A 20000-nucleotide genomic window follows, 5' to 3' on the forward strand; every position below is an offset into this window, starting at 1 on the left:
GGTGTATAAAATGGATACCATAATACTTAATTCACTGCACCTTATAAGAAAAAAAGTCCATACAAAATTTCAGCCAGATCAGCTCTGTAGTTTTCAAGAAAAAAATGGAATAAATGGAAGTGGAATAAAAAAAAATGTAAGAAATATAGATAATTCATAATTATTCAATATATTTGGTACAATAATAAATAATACTTAAATAAATTATAATTCTATAAATAAAAATATTTACTTTGTTCCTGACTTGACTGGATTTGTTGAAATAAATGATGCAAGTAGATGAAATTTAGAAAATATAATCAAGAACAGCAAACGGAATTGCTGTTGCTGCTGAATAATTCAGTATAGAAATCAACGGTGAAAAAATTTAAATTTCTGAACTTACACCTAACTACAACTACAGTTACAGGATTTCACTGCTTTTGTGGTTTTAGTTCAACGTCTTCCTGTTTTGACCATTTTTTTTTTTTTTTGTCATTGAAATATTACTTGCTTATGTGATCACAAAAAAATGTCTTCATGTTTATTGAATATTACTTAAAGTTCAAATAAAATATCCAGCCATATGGACAATTCATTAACATTTTCTTTTGAAATACCTTTTTTTTTTTATTGATTTTTTATGTTTTTAGGGATTGGGATGAAACAAAACTGTTCATTCTGCCTGTCATTTTTTTTTTCTGTTTTGCTCATCCAGTCATGTGGGTATTTTGTCAGCTTTAAATTTCACTAAAAAAAAAATAAAATGTATCAGTTTATCCCTATGTTGCTGTTGATCAAGGAAATTGTGGTCCTATATAAAATATAAGTAGGTGTACACACGCATGCGAACTAAAAGTCTATTTCGCATAAAAATATTTCCAGTTATTATTTATACTTAGATACAATCTATAAATGCATTTATATTACACGCATGCATGGACCTTTTGAATATAAATATATAATGAAATAAGAATTACAGTTAAGTTTACCAAAATAATCCAAGATGGCGAAACTAAAAGTATATTATAAATATTGAAGAGTTAATATTTATAAAGTAATCTCAACCGTTATTGGATCTTTAACCCTTCACCAGACTATCCATTCACGTGAAATCACCTTTTTCTTTGCCTTATTCCCTCTGCTTTACTATTTGTTACCAAGTAAGATCTATGACTTACTTGTAGTTTCATTAAATACTTTTGCAAGCAAAATCCTACCCTCTGATGAGAAGGAAAGTATTTCTTCGAAACCCCGTGGATTAAGAACTATCCACTTATTTTGTGCTTCCTTTTTTAAAATTAAATATGTTTTTAACTCTTTTTCAAAGTGTTTTTTAACATGTTTTATTAACTACTTGTTCTATTATATATATATATATATATATATATATATATATATATATATATATATATACATATGTATTCATCAGATATTTGAACTAATTCAAGTTCTTTCCAAGAAGATTCCACCCACTTTCTAATCCTGTCCGAAATTTCTTATAATTATTGATATACAAAATGTGCTTTTAAGATATTCAATGTAAAATTTTAATATATTTTTGTTAATTTTTTATCATAAAAAGATATAAGCTCATATTTTATTTCTTGTTCCAAAGTGGTAAGACTTGTGAACATATAAAAAAAATAAAGTTATTTTCATTTAATGTACATATAAAAAAATTTTTTCATGTTTTATTTTATTTATTTATTTTTTTGTGCATGTAAATTAATAAGTTATATCTAACTATAAAATCATTTTCTTCATTTTTTTTATGCTATTCAATTGCAATATGAAAATTCAAGTGTGTCACGTAAAATTATATATATACATTTTTTTTTTGTTACTTTATGTAATAGAGAATTGGATTTGGGGAAATTTCCTCTAAATTTTCATATCAAACAATTTAGATACATTAAATTCACCAAATAAGTTAGCAGAGAAAATCTCTAACTTATTATTCCTGAGAAAAAAAATTAAAATAGAATAAATAAAAGAAAAAAGAGCAAAATATATGAGAAATGAAAACGTTTTTTTAAACCAAATATGAGTCTGCTTAGGAGAACTTTTCCCCCCATTTATACAAGAACAGATTTTCTTAAAGTAAATTCATTCAATCTGTGCTTTTAGTGATGAAAATTGCATTTCAAATCGAAGTGTGACAGATTAACAATCATTTGGATTCTTCGGACTTGTGTTCTCATCTTGAGTGCTATTTTTACAATGTTTCAGTCGATGTAACCTTCGAACTTTGGTGCTTTTACACTATTGGAACAAAATTTTGTAGTCGATAAATGGAGTTTTCAGATAAAAACAATTGATTTTTTTTTGTCAATTCTAATAAATTACAATGGTAGCTTCCAAATTACCTGAATATTGCTGAATTATCGAAAAAAAAGAAAAAATTAATCGTGTTGGCAGGTGAAAAATTGTGGCCATTTTGTTTAAATGGAGGCAGAAAATTACTTCTCTTTTGAATTCTTCTGTGTCTTACATAAGCAAATACACTCGTTTTCTTCAAATTCTATTTTCTAAAATAAATTAATTTTCTACCTTATATAGATTTTCATAATTTTTGGATATAATCTTAAAAATACGAGGAATACATAGATACCATTGTTTTCATGTAAAATTCGGTATTACGATTTCTGAAATTTCGTTCTGATAGTTTAGAAGTGCCTGAACTTTTTAAGGTATATTTTCTGTCTGCAAGAACCCATGGCATAGTAGATAAAATTTAGTTGTATCTTACACTCTTCTAGAGGTTGAAGGTTAAATCCTAAGTGTGGGCAACACTCAAAATATAATTGCGAATTACTTAAGACTTCTACTCAGTTAAGGCTGATGGGATGGAATCATGCTACTCTGATGAATTAATTAATGCGTTTCATTTGAAATTCCGTGCGGATACCTAAGTTTGACAGAAAGATGACTTAATTCAACGAAACAAGGTTGGAGGTTACATCAACCGAAACGTTGTGAAAATAAAACTTAAGGTGAAAGCAATAGTCAGAGTCATCCAAATAATACAAAGGTGCAACTCCACAGTTCAACCTAAATAATAAAAGACAAAATACAGAAAAATCTTCATGATATATGTATCATCACGGAATGAAAATATCATATTCTAAAAATCACATAAATTTATGAAGAATTTTTTTTGTTTTTTATAATGAAAAAGTGAATAATATAAATTAGCATTACAAGGCTGATCTCCCAAATTTGAATTATTGTGGAGTTATATGCCATGGGACAGTCCCTTTTTACTCACTCATAACATGTGATTTTCTTAATTAAAAATAAAACTATTTGATCAATTTTCGTGACTTTTGGAATATGACATTTTCGTTCCATGACAGGTACATACAGCATAAAGGTGAGAACCAACATGAATTATCAATCCTTATCTCCAAAATTTAGAAGCATAAAACCTTTTATGATATACTTGCGTTGTGCATTAAATTTGCCTGTGATGAACAGACAGAGCCTCTTATAGATGTGTGTGGATGTATCTAAAATTGAATATATATATAAAAAAAAAAAAAGTAAACATAGTGAAAATAGGATATCAGAAAATTATTTTTTATACTAAAAATCAGCGTCTGATTAAAAGATATCCATTTTTCATTATTTTTGTTCATTTATACAAAAATAATCCCCTACTTTCAAAATAAATGGACACAGTATGATTTCTTTAAAGCACAAAGCAAAACAACAATAAAGAAAAGACGTTGATTTTTTTCAACACAAGCAACAAGTGAGAACATACATTTCGAAGATAACTTTACTGGAAGCCATCTTTCTGCTACAGTAATTATCCTGAAAGTCAAATATTGATTAAAAAGAAAATAAACAAAGTTGACTTTACAATTTTTCTCTTTCTCTCCGTTTATTTCCAGGATTCTGAGTTGAATGAATTAAGAGCAACAATTGAGGCCTTAAAACGACAAAGTGGATTGACTAATAACACTGAAACTGTATTAAGCCCAAACGTTGGTCGACGTCATACTTCTCCTGCTTCAGCAGGTAAGTAAAAGAAGTTCTTCCTTAGAACAGATTTGGAATCCAAACGTTTTGTATTATCTCCTCATATTTTAGCTTTACTTCTCAATTCTATTTACACAATGTTTTTTTTTTATACTATATACAAATTGAAAATATACTTGTAAACATGGATTGCAATGGTGACATTGCTATTAATTTCACTTTTATGTAACCAAAGGGACACATATGTTTTCGAAGTAAATGCAGGACACTTTTGGAGAAGTAATTTTATTATGGATTGAAAGGTGAAAAGTGAGGGGGAAGCAAGTCACAAGCGAAAAGTGGGCAATTAAAACCAGTTTCCGTCTCCATCTAGAATTCAGTGGCAGTTGACATCTTGAATGCTGCAAGACACACACACCTTGAGAAGAGATAATTTGGATATGTACTAATGGCGATTAGGTCCCATGGTTCACAAAAATATCTTCCCTGGCTAGGGTTTAATGAAGAATTAAACACTGAATTCTTGTTGTGTTGTATTTTTTTCCCCTTTATTAAACCATGATCATAAAACCGTTAGTAATAGATAGAGGCTACTGAGTTAATTAGGGAATGCATAAAACTTAGGAATGTCATGTTAGCGAATACAGAAGTCCAAAAATGTGACAGCGGTGCATGTTTATTCCCATAATTCTGAAGCAGCACGTTCAGAACTGCAGAACACAATGTGAAAGATCACCAGGACATCTTTGAGCAAACACCGGTGTGATTATGGAGAGGTTCTAATGTGAATGTATATTGTCGCACGCTTGGTTTTTTCAGCTGCAGCACAAGACAGTATTTAAGCATTGCAGTTGGGCAAGAACCACGAAATAATCTATAGATAACAGAAGCAACTGTTATATTCCGGCAAGTAGACAACAGATCTAATCCAAGCAGATCATATACTCCAGAGAAAACATGGTCCCGGCAGGGAATATGTAGTATATATATCTGACTAGCGGGGGGTACCGGCGTTGCCGGGGTGTTTTTGGGTGTGTGTGGTCGGGCGGGGGTGGCAGGTGTTAATGAAAATGTAAGAATAAGCGAAGTAAAAAAAAAACCCAAAAAACATGTGAAAAATGGCTTAAATAACCCTGCTTCAAGATTAAAATTTTAAAATTCGAACAAAAAAAAAGAAGACATCTCACACCATGATTCGAACAAAAAAAAACCTTTAGATAATGATGCAGAGCTCTAACAAACTGAGCTAAGATGACGTCTACGAAATTCTGTCAGTTTTTCAAATATTTAAACTATCAGGTTACGACGTCGTATGATGCATGCGTAGAAGCAGAATCGTCATGAGAGGACGGTTTTTGCTGACCCCCCCCCCCCTTGTCGAAAAGTGATGATTTCAGGGTGAAAAAAATTAACGTTTTTGGCCAATTTTTCGATATTTGTCAGGCGAAGTTTGGAAGTTAAAAATGATACTGATCTGGCGAAAATCTGTGACCCGTGTGGAAAGTTTTTGCGAGACATACAAACACACACATAAACAAACATACATACATACACACATTTTTGTTTATATATATATATAGATGGCACAATGTTGTATATGCTCAAGAGAACCAGAGAACACCTTGCCAATTCAGCGAACACTAGGAACCCGTATTCCAAGTTGTATATATATATTTTGTACATACTGAACAGATTAATGCATCTTTGTTATGATTTGGTAATAAAAGAAATAATTGAGAGTTCTATTTGCCTAATTTATTCTTTCCTTTCAGAACGTTGGTATGTCTCCAAATATGAAGAGTGATCCTGACTCGGATATGAACTGGAGGCACCAATTTATATTATTAATTCCAAGATGTCTTCCCCCCCTCTCCTCATTATCAAAAGTCGTATACTATTGCTGTGCAGATTAAATATTTCTTTCTTTTCCAGTTGTTTCTCTCTGGACAAACATGTAACTTTTTCTAGTTCTATTTCTGTTTAGAAAAAAAAAAGGGTTTTATTATTCCTGGTAACATTTTTTTTACTTTCATGTCTGATAGAAGGAAATTTATTCTTGTTCATTTTATCTGAGATACGTCTAAACTTGAATGGAGAGCACTCTACCTAAATACTAATTGAGAATAATTTCCTAAAACTGCCCGGTTGTGGAACTCTGTTCTGCTGGCCTGCTTACCAGCTTACTACAATATGGTCATCTTCAAATCCAACATAAACAAGTTATTGTTAAGCCATCCCCTTGAATAACCAAATTTATCACAAACCCGAATCTGATCTCATTAGCAAGGAACAAACCACATGACCAACATTAACTGCGAGAAATATAGTTGAAATTAACATCTATATAAAGCGTAAATGATAATCTGCATATGTCAGCTTAATTTCAACTTAGAGTGCTCAACAATAAAAACAGAGTTCTAAAAGGGGGCTGACATAATTATTACTATAATTATTTTTTTAATATCCATAGACACTATATACATATATATGTAAATGGGAAAGGTAGTTTGCTTGAAGTATTGCTGGTAAATAAATATGCAAGTTTATAAGAAGGTTGTTAGCAATGTAGGATATGGAAGTGTTGACATGATGTATGAACAAAAAACGGACAAACGAACGTTTTGTTAATCTTAATAAGACCTTTCTTTGTTCATACGTCACCCCCCCCTCTCATATTCTACATTGCTAACAAACTTCTTATACATTTACATTTTTTTTTTTTATATATATTTCTTATGACATTGTATTTCTTTCCACTTCTATTTATTCTTGTTGACATTTGAAAAGCAGAAAAAAAAATGTTAAGGATTTTCTTTCTCACTGATTGTTTTCTTTTTATCCTGGTCTTCGTTGTTCAGGCTGTGAAGCCGGCATCATTCGTCAGATGTCCTCGGACAGTATGTCCAGCATCAATAGTTTATCGAGTGCCTGTAGCGCAGCAAGCCAGCAATCGGCAGCCACAGATGGCGATATAGGCAAAAAGAAGAATAAAAAGAAGGGCTGGGTAAGTAATGCTTTAAAAATATGATTCTTCTGTTGCAGAGAAATTCAGTTTCAAATTTATCTGTTTTAATTTCCACTCTCTTAATTTTCCACTTGACATTCAATAATTATCTCCATTTATTTTGTATCCATTTGAGAAAAAATTTATACTTATGCACAATAATAACTGTATTATCATGAAAAATTTTCTAAGCAGTTTACATAAAATGCTGAAAGGTGCTGAAGCAATGAAATCACAGCAGCCAATGTCATTTACAAAAAATATTTATTTCCTATCATTGGTTTATTATTACAAATTTTTTATCTTGATTTGAACAAATAAAATTTAAAAAAAAAAAAAAATCATAAATTTGTTTCCTATCAGTTTTTTCTTTTTTTTTAAATAAATATTTATTTATGAAACTTAACTTAAAATGAAGAGTTTTTTTCCTTTGTTTGAATTTTAATTTTCTTAATGCTTCAAAAAAATTTTTTCAATATAATCATGGTATTTTCTTCATAACAAAAAAGAATATGGTTTTCATTTTTTTTTTTTTCTATTAAATTTTCATTGAATAATGATAATGAATATATGTTTGATTGAAAAAAATTGGCCAACGTTTATGCAAAAAAAAATCACAAAACTTTTGTTGGCACCTTCCAGCGTTTTACGTTTGACGTGAATTCCAACGATAGCACAGTCCTGTATTCTGCATAAGTATCAAAATATTTTCTAATTAAAAATGTTTATTATTACAATTCCAAATGAAAAAACAAACAAATTTATTTATAATTATCTTTATAGTAAATCAACAAATTAAAGTAGGTTAATTTTAAACTTACAATTGAATTTTTACCAACCACAGGTCCTATTTTAAATTGTTTATATTAACCAAAAGAAAAATAATTACTGAAGAGTTCAGCTTCGCTCTTCCAACCCAGCAACATGTTTATTCTTCCCTCATTTTGTCATCAGCCCCTGAAAAAAAAGCAAAAAAAAAAACACACAAACTTTAAAACCACAGGAGTACAACAATCCTTTAATATTATAATTGCCTGGTGTGATTGAAGTGGTCAGTTTGTTCTTGGCAGCTTTTCGCAGAAGCATTTATCAGCAAGTCCAACCATTTCAGAGATCATGTGACATGCTTCCTGCTGTCAGTGTGTTGTCTTTTGGAGGTCACTGGTCACATGATCTGGGAGCCAGGTCCATGTTTACATCTACTCCTGGTACTGAAATAGAGAGCTGTGTGCTTGTTTATGACAGAGTCTCACTTGACCATTGGGAAATTGTTACCCCTCCACCCAGGCACACTTAGATAAATATATCTGAAGACTTCATATAAACATATGTCAGAATATTCTCTGAATGTGTTATCTTATCCCTACTCAAATAAAAGAAGAGAGAAGATGGTAGGTAAGTAGTTTAAAGGACCTCAGTGAACCCTATTTTTTGTGCGATGTATATCCGATGAATAGAAAGATATTCTCCTTATAACTAAATACAAATATTTACAATTAGAATCACAATTGTTCTTCATTTTAAATTATTTATCTTTTTTTTTTTTTAAGAACAATTTGGAAAGAATTTTTGATAAATTCAAACTTTTATCACAATTTTTTTTTTTTCAATGGTCGTTACTATAAATTCAATTGTACATAAACTTTTATCTGACAATTTAAGGCAAATAGGAAGTCTCCCTATTCATTTTCCTCCCCATGAGGGCAAAGTTAGACAAATGGTCATTGTGAAAGATATCCAGCTCCTTCCAAAAGACACATTCTGGATGGAGCAAAAATAAAAAATTGCTTCAATCAAAAAGGATTTCTTTTATGACTGATGACAAAATAGGTACATTTAACCTGAAAGCAAAAAAAAAAAAAAGGAGGGGGGGGGTCTGGAGTTTAAAAAAAAAAAAAAGTAGTTAATGTTTGACTAAATTGTTAGTGAAAATTAATTGTGAAAATATTTTTGCTAATACTGGAGGGTATGACTCCCAGAATTTAGATGATCTTATTTATAACTATGCGTTAGGACAACCAACCAATGAGAAGCCTCCGACCTCATTATAAAAATATTGAATTTTGGATTCCGTCTTGACACAACTGAACCTTTTCTTATCATAACTGTATTGATTCTTTGCCGACTGGTCTACTACTGCCGTATTTGTTCTACAGAATGGCTCAACACTTAACATTAATGAAAACAAGAATGGAGTAATTCTTAAAATGCAGTGATTTAATCTGTGTTTAATGATGAAAATTACAATTTCAAACTTATGTGTGATAGACTCATAAATCTTCTTATGCCTTTAATATTAGATGAAAATGCTATGCATTTTTAAAAATTATTTTGACTACTTTTCTCATCTTGGATGTTATTCTCACAACTGATGTAACCTCTGACTTTCTTCAAGTTTTTCTTTGCCAAACAATAATCTCTAACAGAATCCTATATTTTAATTTATGGGGGTAGCTTGTTTGTATAGATTTCTGAGTTAACCATGAAGGTTCTTAAGATGAGAATAGTAGTCCAAATAATACAAATTATCACTGCTCATCTCAAATTGAAACCTGACAGACAGAGTTTATTTTAAAGATGCTTGGATGCATCTTTAAAACTTTACTGGAAAATAAATAATATATTTAAAAAAAAAAAAAAAGAAAAAAAAAGAATAATTTAAAGTATTCAGTAACCGGTAGAAATTTTCAAGTTTTGAATTAAATTTCCGATATTGAATAATTGAAAATCATTTGGAAACTTAATAGAGTTAATATTGACGAAGTCTCTTTCTATAAAGTAGTGTGTCTATGTGTCACAATTATTATTCATGCCAATCTTTGTTTTTTTTCTTTATTGCAGTTGCGTAGTTCATTCAGCAAAGCCTTCTCTCGCAAGAAGAATAAGCACGGATCCATGTCAGATGTAGAGCCGGATACTGCGAGTTTGAGATCTAATTGCTCAGCTCCAAACTCACCATTGTTACAGCTCTCTCATCTTAATGGACCAGGCTCAATTAAAGGTTCACATTCTTCGGGAGCGTAAGTACAAAATTATTATTACATTATTATTAACAACTGACAGCATTTTTATTATTGCCATAATACATGTTGTACAGATATTTTGTCTATATCTTTCTTATTAATCTATTATATAAATGGTAATTGTCTGTGTGTATGTGTGACTGTATGTCCAGCTCAAGGTCAAAAACTATAAAACAAACACTCACAAAGTTGGTATATTCTTGATCAGCATTGCCCCGGATAAATAATATCTGAAACTTAAAAATAATTATTGATTCTTTAGGGGTCAACTGGATCAGGTTTCATAAGGGTGGGGTTAGCTATTTCCAATGTTATCTAAAGGTGAATGACTTACATTATTATTTTAAATGCATCATAATGATAGACTGGATGGAGAAGGTGAAAGAGGTGTGCAATTGAAGAATGTGGGAAAACAGAGAAAAATAGAGATGAAGTCAACAGAAGTTTTAATATAAAAATGTTTTTAACTTCTTTTATTATGTTTTTTTTATTGCCCTGGGTAATGCCGGATAACCTTACCAAGTTAAAACATAAGGAATAAATTTTCTTAATAACTGTCTCCTGATCAGTGATTTCTGATTAACAAAATCAAAAACTTCATTAAATCACTTAAAATTTCGTTACTTATTCAAAACATATTCATTTGTTAAGTATTCCAACTTCAAAAATATATTGTCTATAAATTTAAGAATCCCGAAAATGTTTTTTTCTTCATAATTATATTTAAACAACTTGAAGATGTACCTGGCATTGCCTGGTATTAAACATAAGGTTAAATTTCTTTAAAAGCTTTCCACATGTCTGAATACCCTGTATACTAAATTTCAAGTCTGTAGATCAAAAATTTGTTGAGTATATAGGTTGAGAAGTGTCTCACTTTTATAGATATATAGATTATCAAATTGTTTTCAATTCCAAATTATTATTTGTATATTTTAAATATTATTGTTACATAGCGGGTGAATATATATATATATATATATATATATATATATATATATATATATATATTTACCTGTGGTGAAAAAACCGGACTAGAGTGATCAATGTGTAGCCAGAGCAGTATATAGGAAATTTATTACTGTGAGTCCAGAATGAGTTTACATATTGTTTCAGCTAGCTGAAACAATATGTAAACTCATTCTGGACTCACAGTAATAAATTCCCTACATATTATATATATATATATATATATATATATATATATATGAAAAAAGAATTATGCTTCATACCTTTCTGTCCAGACGTCCTTCCTGCTGCTAGGCACTGTGATGACTGCTCATCATACTGACACAATAAGACGATTGAGACGTACCTGACTTTTCTTCTTTGTGAAACACAAAACGACTTTATTTTTTATAAATATAAATTTATTTTGGATGTCTCAGTGTTTCACACAGGAATCTGCTTATGTGTGTACATGCTTGCTTTTTGTCTAGCCCCACTTCCCGATCTTTTTGGAGCATGCCCACACACTTTGATAACAAAACCCAAACTCTGATCATTTTTTGACCTGTCAGTTCCGATGACATAGACAATTAAAGGACACATCTCTTTAACATGACATCTATCTAAATGTGGCATGATCAATTTTAATTATCAATTATTGGTTTGGATTTCTAAATTCTTATGTTTGTAGCTAAGTACAGATAAATCTATAAACATATCACATAGCTATTTCCATGATTGACTTTCAGCTAAACTTATTTGACTAAAACAATATTTCTATTCTTAGCCTAGCAAGGTCACTGGTGTTGTTCACTTATCACTAGATAGATGGATGGATAGATAGATAGATAACAGCTAATTAACTCTTTTAACCCTGCTATAATCCAACATCATGTCAATATTGGTTGGTTGTTTTATGGCCTATCAATTCTTTTTTCTCATTATTTGAATATTGTAAATGGTTCATTAAATGTATGTTGTTTTTTACCAATAGCTGAGGATGAAGTATTTTTAAATTTACTTATGTTATTACAGTGTAAGCGAATGCAATAGATCAGACTAAATTTGAACCTGCATGCGTGTTGATATTAATTATACTAGTCTATCAAAAGAAAGGATATTTGCCACATAATTAAATTCAGATTTCAAATAAGATTTTATGATTCAGATTTAGTTTTTAACGTTTAAATAAATTTCTTTTTAATTGCTATCAATTAATTTTTTAATTTAAAATTTTTTATTTTTTTAGAATTTGCGACTCAGAAGACTCTACTGTTAGTGAATTACGCAAACAACTCCGTGAAAAAGACATGAAGTTGACAGACATTCGTCTGGAAGCTCTTACCTCAGCTCATCAGTTGGAGCAACTGAGGGAAACCATGAATAAAATGAGAGTGAGTACAAGTGAAATTTTATTTACTTACAATTATTAGTATTGTATTAAATGTATATCAACATAAAATAAACATGCGTTCACCGACACCATTTTATTTTCACCATTACAACAATCTGTAAAAAAATATTTTATTATTTTAACTAAATCTATCTAAAATCACGGCATATTTGTTGAATTATATTGTTTATTTTATTTTTTTGTCCATGAAAATGAATTATTTTTTAAATCTTCTCGCATCATACAATAATGTTTGATATTTCTGAATTTTTGAGATGGGGATTGATAATTCATATTAGGAAATTATTCGGTCTACTGTTCTCATCTTGAGTGTTATTTTCACGTTTCAGCCAATGTAACCTCAGACATTCTTCAGGTGTATCTTCTCAAATTCGTGAATCTTTTTGTCGAACTTGAGAATTTGCTAGAAAAGACCCATGGCGTAATGGATGAAGTACTAAGTAAAGTTCAATTTAAGTGATATCCTCTGGAGATTGAAGGCTCTTTTACTCGGTCATGATTAACGGAACAACAGCATGCTACTCCCACTTGGATTTTTATTATTAGAAGATACAATGTTTAAGAAGCTCAAAACTTGTGTCATTCCAGAAATACATAACCGAAAAATGTTACCTGATTTAGTTTTCAAGTAAATTTTTGTTGAATAATTTAGAATAATTTCAAACTTTAAGAAAACATTTAAATATTACATCCAAATTAAAACTGAATACAAAAGGGTTTAAAACTTTTGTTTTAAGTAATCAAAGTTCTGATAAAGCAAATATGACTTGCTTGTCACCTTAGCATTCACTCTTTTTTTTTTTTTTGAGTTTCTGTATAAATCTGAGATGAATATAAAATAAGTCATTAATTTATGGTATTATTTTTTGTTTTAACAGAATGAAATGAGTGCTTTGAAAGCAGATAATGATCGTTTAACCCGAATGGTTACCACAAAAAATTTGAATATGTCAACGTCTTCTCTACATCATCAAGTTAGTAACGACTCTTTGGATCGCAGCTTAAGTTTGACTTCATCAGACCATGGCAGTCTGGGTGAGTAAACTCTTTATCTACAAACTTGAAAACAATATACATTTTTTTTTTTTTTTTTTTGCTGTCGGCATGTTTATATGAGTCAGCCTGATTTGTCTTTTACACAATATACAAAACACTTACTCAGAAATAGAAATATATGGTTTTGCAGGAATCGAACTCGGTCATTTTTTTTAACTGTCCCTAGAGTTGGACTTTTTTCTGGCTCAACTTCTGACTAATGAACAAATTAATTTTCTTTTTTTATGGAAATTGCTTCAGGCAAGGTATGAAGCCACTTGATGTAGGGAGCTAAAAAAAACCACTACTTCAAGATCAAAAAGTAACTAATGATAAATGTTAGATGGATAGATTCCAACTCAGAAAGCAGCAATTCTTATCAAAACATCATTCATGGAATGTGAGGTCTAAAGTACAAAATTAGGAAAGCAAGAGTTACAAGGATGTTGAAAGTAAAACCAAGGTCCACTTTCTACTCTCCTCTTAATTATTCCAAAAACATCTTATGTAGTCCTTTATGTTTATCAAAAAGCTAGTTTGAAGGAAAATTTTTTTTTTTTTAACCATACGAAAATCTGTAATGATATTTCAAATATCAACGTTTGTATTTATTCGGATCAACTACAGAAAACCAAACAAAAATTAATTAAAACTTATTGCATTGTTCAATTCAGTATAATATCAAAAAATTAATGAAAAAGCTGAATTTTATGCCATAGAAATATCTTTTTTTCTCTTTTTTATGCTTATCAAGATTGTCGTTTATAGCATTAATTTTAAAGATCAATGTAAGAATATTATTCACAAGCGTTTATTTATATTATTTTATATTTTTTATCAGTGAATATTCAGAAGAAAATCATTAAAATGTTTTCTCGAAATATTCAAATCAAGGAATATTTTTTACGAACACACTTGATTCAACAAAATAAATGTTTGCTGATTGATTCTCTTTTATTATTTTATTTCTTATCTGTTAAAGTTATTAATAAAAACATTATTCATACACCTAGTACTTTTGATTTAGCAAAAAGTAATCTACATGGTATTAACATTTTTACATGAATCAAAATTTAGCAAAAAGTAATCTACATGGTATTAACATTTTTACATGAATCAAAATTTAGCAAAAAATAATCTACATGGTATTAACATTTTTACATGAATCAAAATTTAGCAAAAAGTAATCTACATGGTATTAACATTTTTACATGAATCAAAATTTAGCAAAAAGTAATCTACATGGTATTAACATTTTTACATGAATCAAAATTTAGCAAAAAGTAATCTACATGGTATTAACATTTTTACATGAATCAAAATTTAGCAAAAAATAATCTACATGGTATTAACATTTTTACATGAATCAAAATTTAGCAAAAAGTAATCTACATGGTATTAACATTTTTACATGAATCAAAATTTAGCAAAAAGTAATCTACATGGTATTAACATTTTTACATGAATCAAAATTTAGCAAAAAATAATCTACATGGTATTAACATTTTTACATGAATCAAAATTTAGCAAAAAGTAATCTACATGGTATTAACATTTTTACATGAATCAAAATTTAGCAAAAAGTAATCTACATGGTATTAACATTTTTACATGAATCAAAATTTAGCAAAAAATAATCTACATGGTATTAACATTTTTACATGAATCAAAATTTAGCAAAAAGTAATCTACATGGTATTAACATTTTTACATGAATCAAAATTTAGCAAAAAGTAATCTACATGGTATTAACATTTTTACATGAATCAAAATTTAGCAAAAAGTAATAAAAAGTAAAAATTATTGTAAAAAAAAAAAAAAGCTTTTAATCTGTAGTATTATATTTTTTAATTCAACTTTGATCTGTAATTTTTAAGAAAAATGTCCAATTTTAACGAACAGAACATACAATTATACTGTGACTTCTTTTTTTATATTTGTTGGATTTTCTAGCTTATTTGAATGGGGGAAGGGGTTAATTTAGTAGAAAATCAGGATTGTTATTTTTGAATGATTTTTTAAATTTATTTTGATTCAAAACATGTCAATCGCTTGAGTTATTTAATGCTGAAACATTTATTGCATATTTATGTATGAATTTGTAAAAATATTTTATTTGTTTCCTAATCATTATATTAAGAATATTGATGTCGATTATATCCTATCATTCCTAAACAATGTCAGACGATATGAAAAAATATTGATTAAAATATATTGATAGTTGCAAAAATCAGCCTTTTTTGGCTGGTTAAGAATTTTATTTGAACTTGTACACATGATTTCTCTGATAGAGAATATTTCATAAAAAAAGATAAGTTGTTATTTATTTCATAACCATGGTTTCATGCACTTGTGTAAGATCTTTGATTGGTTCAATCTTAAAATTTCGGATTGAATTCATTCACATTCGAAAGTCAAGAATTGGAGTAATAATAGCATTGCAAATCCGACCCCAAAGTCAAAGAATAGATCGTCTGGAGATCACTCATAAGCACATGAAACAACTTATCTTTGTATGTAATATTAAAAAGTATATATTAATACTAACACACCTTTAATGTACATATCTATGTACATGTGTCACAGTTTTCAGATTATAAATCATTCGATCGGGAGATCCTATTTATTAAAAAGGAGGATAGAAGATGATAACATACTACGAACATTAAATTAGCGTATTTATATACTATTTTAATATCCATAGTATACGTAATGCGCCTCTCTATCTATATATTAATACCGTAGTATCTTTAACGTACGTACTACGTACGTGTCTCAATGTTTCCAGATTATAAATTATTCGATCGGGATATCCTATTTATTAAAAAGGAGGATAGAAGATGATAACATACTACGAACATTAAATTAGTATATAGATATGTTAATTTAATGTTTGTAATATATTATCATCTTCTATCCTCCTATATGTGAAACTAAAATATACCTTCTTGATCTTCTGGCTAGGAATCAATGGTAGTATCTGTTCTGTCTGAAGATAGTATAATGATATCGTGGAGTTTCCGTTCATGCCTGGCATCCATACAATGGAAATATGTTGCAGACTCCTATAAGGATATTGGAGATAAACCGTAATAACCAAACATATTCTGACACTACATTAACCAGATTACTTAGATAAATAATTTTACAGTTTTAACAAAAGGGCTACAATAATACCACAGTGGTCTCAGTTCATGCTGAATGTTCACAGAATGTCCAGCAGCAATATATTACACATGAAAGATGCTGCTGTGGAATTTCCACTGGCCCTTCTAGTATATTTTAAATATTTGAGAAAAAAAATCACATTATATATATATATATATATATATATATATATATATATATATATATATATATATATATATATCAATCCATCAATATTTTTTTTAATAACTTCTTTTTATATATATATAGTTTTGACTTTTAGGAATGAGATATCATTTATATTGATATTCTTTTTTATTTTGATTTCCAAAAAAATTTCTATAACCTTTTCTTTGCTGCATTCATTGTGTATATATATATATATATTTGTCTGAGAGCATGTATTATGTATGCATATATATGTGTGTGTGGTGTCCACTTGAACAGCTTTATCATTTCAATCTAAGCAACTGGTTTCTTTGTGTGTTGACACTTCTTGACAACTGGCAGCAGCCGACAATCAACAAAAGATTACACGGTTAATCAGCACGTAAAGAATGGGAGAAAATTAAAAAAAAAACGCCTTTGTCTTTTTCCTTTCATGATAGAATGTTTTGTCACGTGTCTCACTACAGATACGTATGTGGCACGCTTACACCTGCCAGCAACTACCACAAAAGAAGGGTTTAAGAACGAAGTTCAGAAGTAATACCTGCATGGCCGAGTTATTAGCTTATATATATATATATATATATATATATATATATATATATATATATATATATAATCCAACCACAGCTGAAAGTGTTTGGAACTACTTAGCTATTAGATTAGTGGTATAGAGTCTGTGATAACAATGGTATAGTAGCTTTGTACACGCATCCAGAAGCAGGAAAATAACTGATTTAACTTTGAATGCAGATTAGAGATAGAGAAGTGAAATGGATGGAGGGAGGGGCTTTTAGTCATAGTTGATACTCCCACCCCCACCTTTGCAGCTTTCTTTTCTTGTTTATCGTCATTCGCATTTACAAATGCTCAATCTAAATTCCCAGGTGTCTATTCATGTTTGTGTCACAGCTGAGACCTGACTTTTTATCCCAATGAAGTAACAAAAGAGTTTTTTTTTTTTTTTTTTTTAAGATGTTTGCTTTTTGGCTCTATTTGCTACCCCTGTTTGTGCACTAAATAGATATGGCATGCAAATCTTCTCAAAAACAAAACGAATATTCAATCTGTGCATTTAGCATCATGGACCAACAGAACCTCTTCTAGAAATATGTGGATGGATGTAAAAATGTAAAATTGCTTTTAAGTTTGACAGATTAATAAAAATGCTGTTTCAAAATGTAAAATTATTAATATATATATATATATATATATATTAGTGATGGGATGATTCCAAAATTTTTATAGATTTCGTCCTAAATTACTAATTCCGATTCTTTATAAATCTCTAAATATTTAACTGTGGACTTGCTATTTCCCCCAGTTACAGTAAAAAAAACATGTTAACTGTGCAGATATTTTCTCAAGCGTAAAAAATAAACTTGTGAGAGATGATCTATAGATTTTAGTTTAAAATTAATAAATATTTATTGTTTTATCATTGTTACAAGCAGTGGAAGATTTTGTTTTAAAAAAAAAAATCAAATAAAAAGATAAGCAAAGGAATCGATTTTTCTGATTCCCGATTCCGATTAATTGTCTTAACAATATTGAAATGAGATTATAGATTAAAAAATGACTAAAGATGCATCTATTATATAAATCTCACCTGTCTGTTTAAATGTATGTATGTATGTATGTTTGCATGTCTGCCTAAAACTTTCGACAGAGGCGACAGGTTTTCACGAGATCAGTATCGTTTTGAGGCTCGACCCTTTGGACGATAAATATAAAAAAATTGGCCAAAAAACATTAATTCCTCCACCTTCAACTGGGCACTTTTCTACAAGGAGGGGTCGTTTTTTTCAACAATATTTTCGAAAATCATCCTCTCTTTTCGATTGACTAGCATTAACTTAGACGTCACTTTTTTTTCACATTCTTTTCCTCCTTCACGGTACGAGTTCAAGCCTGCCTGCCTACTCCCACTTTTTTGTTTTTTGCTCAACACACACCTCCAAACACTCAGGCAACGCTAGGCACACCTAGGCTAGTAATAAATAAATATCTAAATAGGAAAACCATGAGAATGCAATTGGTGGATAGCTTGTTGAAAGAATACTTTTTTTTTCTTTTTTTTAGATGTAGACCTTACATCCCACATTGTCTACCAAGATCCAGCCTTTGTTCCATCACCACAATGTTGCATCCTTTTATTAGTTTATAAGTCCTTCCACAGAATGTTCTCTGGCAAATTTAGTGCACTTGTACCCACTCAGTGTAGATACCCTTGAATGACCCAACTAGCAGTAGAATTTTGCTGCACAACTTCCCTCATTAAGGATGTCTTCTATAAAGCTGGTCCCTAATCACAGCAGCTCCTCATGTCTCAGTGTCACTATGACTTGTTTGGATGATGGATAATAAAAAAAAAAACTGCTTATATTTGTCAGTTAGTCCCAATTAACCTTAACCCCTAATCTTGAAATCTGATATAATTCATTCTTTAATGAATGTATTCTCGTTTTTTACTGTAACTTTGAAAACATCCAATTTCTGACATCAAATAAGAGGAATGCTTTTTATCATAGAATTTGATTCTGATGTGTGAAAAACGGGACATCTTTTATTCACGTTATCACATCATCAGTCATGACTCATCCACAGAAAAATATATTCTAAACACTGATTATCGATCTATTAATCGATCATCTTTGAAAGACGGACAAAATGAATCAACTATGATTAAGAAGGTTCAAATATGTTGATAAAATAAACTTAAAACCAATATATTTTTTTTTCAAAAGTGCTCAGTATAAAGTAGAGCTTTATAAATAAATCTTTTATAAAAATTAAAACCAACCTTTACAAATCAGCTATACATGCAATTGATTATAAACTAGAGTTGAGAATAATGGATTCTCTTCTGCATTTGATCCTGGAATGCGTTTATGATTTTCATGTCTTTTGTCTGTCCACATTATAAGAAAAAGAAGAAATGTTTTATTTGGTTCCTCTATCTTGACATTGTTTTGTTCTCAAACTGGTTGCAAATGATATCCAATGAGTTGATAATGTCTATATTGTGATGAAAGAAATCCTACAATGTCGAGCTTTACTTTAATGTAATAATTTTAATGAAAAGGTTTTCTGAAATACATGTACATATGGATATACCGTAAGTTTTTATTTATTTTTTTATTTTTGGGAGCTTAATTATAATGTTAAAAATGTTAATTATAGCATAAATTTTATAATCTCCTGAATTTTAATAAATATATGATACTAGCCTGGGTGCTTGGCATTGCCTGGGTGTTTGGGGGGGGGTGTTGAGCAAAAATAAATAAAAGTGGTA

At 29.6% G+C, this 20000-nt stretch overlaps 1 protein-coding gene across 38 annotated transcripts in view; it reads left to right on the top strand.

The window, feature by feature from the left end:
• The window catches only part of LOC145241300 (neuron navigator 2-like), a 1908016-nt gene that overhangs the window by 1807489 nt on the left and 80527 nt on the right, over nucleotides 1-20000 (top strand). For all 38 annotated transcript variants that reach the window (XM_080104060.1, XM_080104067.1, XM_080104051.1 and 35 more), the window contains 5 exons: nucleotides 3879-4005; nucleotides 6825-6970; nucleotides 9812-9990; nucleotides 12191-12335; nucleotides 13234-13390. In XM_080104060.1, coding sequence (XP_079960186.1) covers nucleotides 3879-4005; nucleotides 6825-6970; nucleotides 9812-9990; nucleotides 12191-12335; nucleotides 13234-13390 — 754 coding nt within the window. The remainder of the gene's footprint in view (nucleotides 1-3878; nucleotides 4006-6824; nucleotides 6971-9811; nucleotides 9991-12190; nucleotides 12336-13233; nucleotides 13391-20000) is intronic.

This window comes from Euprymna scolopes, chromosome 20, assembly GCF_053919585.1.
Source record: "Euprymna scolopes isolate OS-2025 chromosome 20, ASM5391958v1, whole genome shotgun sequence".
Classification (NCBI taxonomy): Eukaryota; Metazoa; Mollusca; class Cephalopoda; order Sepiida; family Sepiolidae; genus Euprymna; species Euprymna scolopes.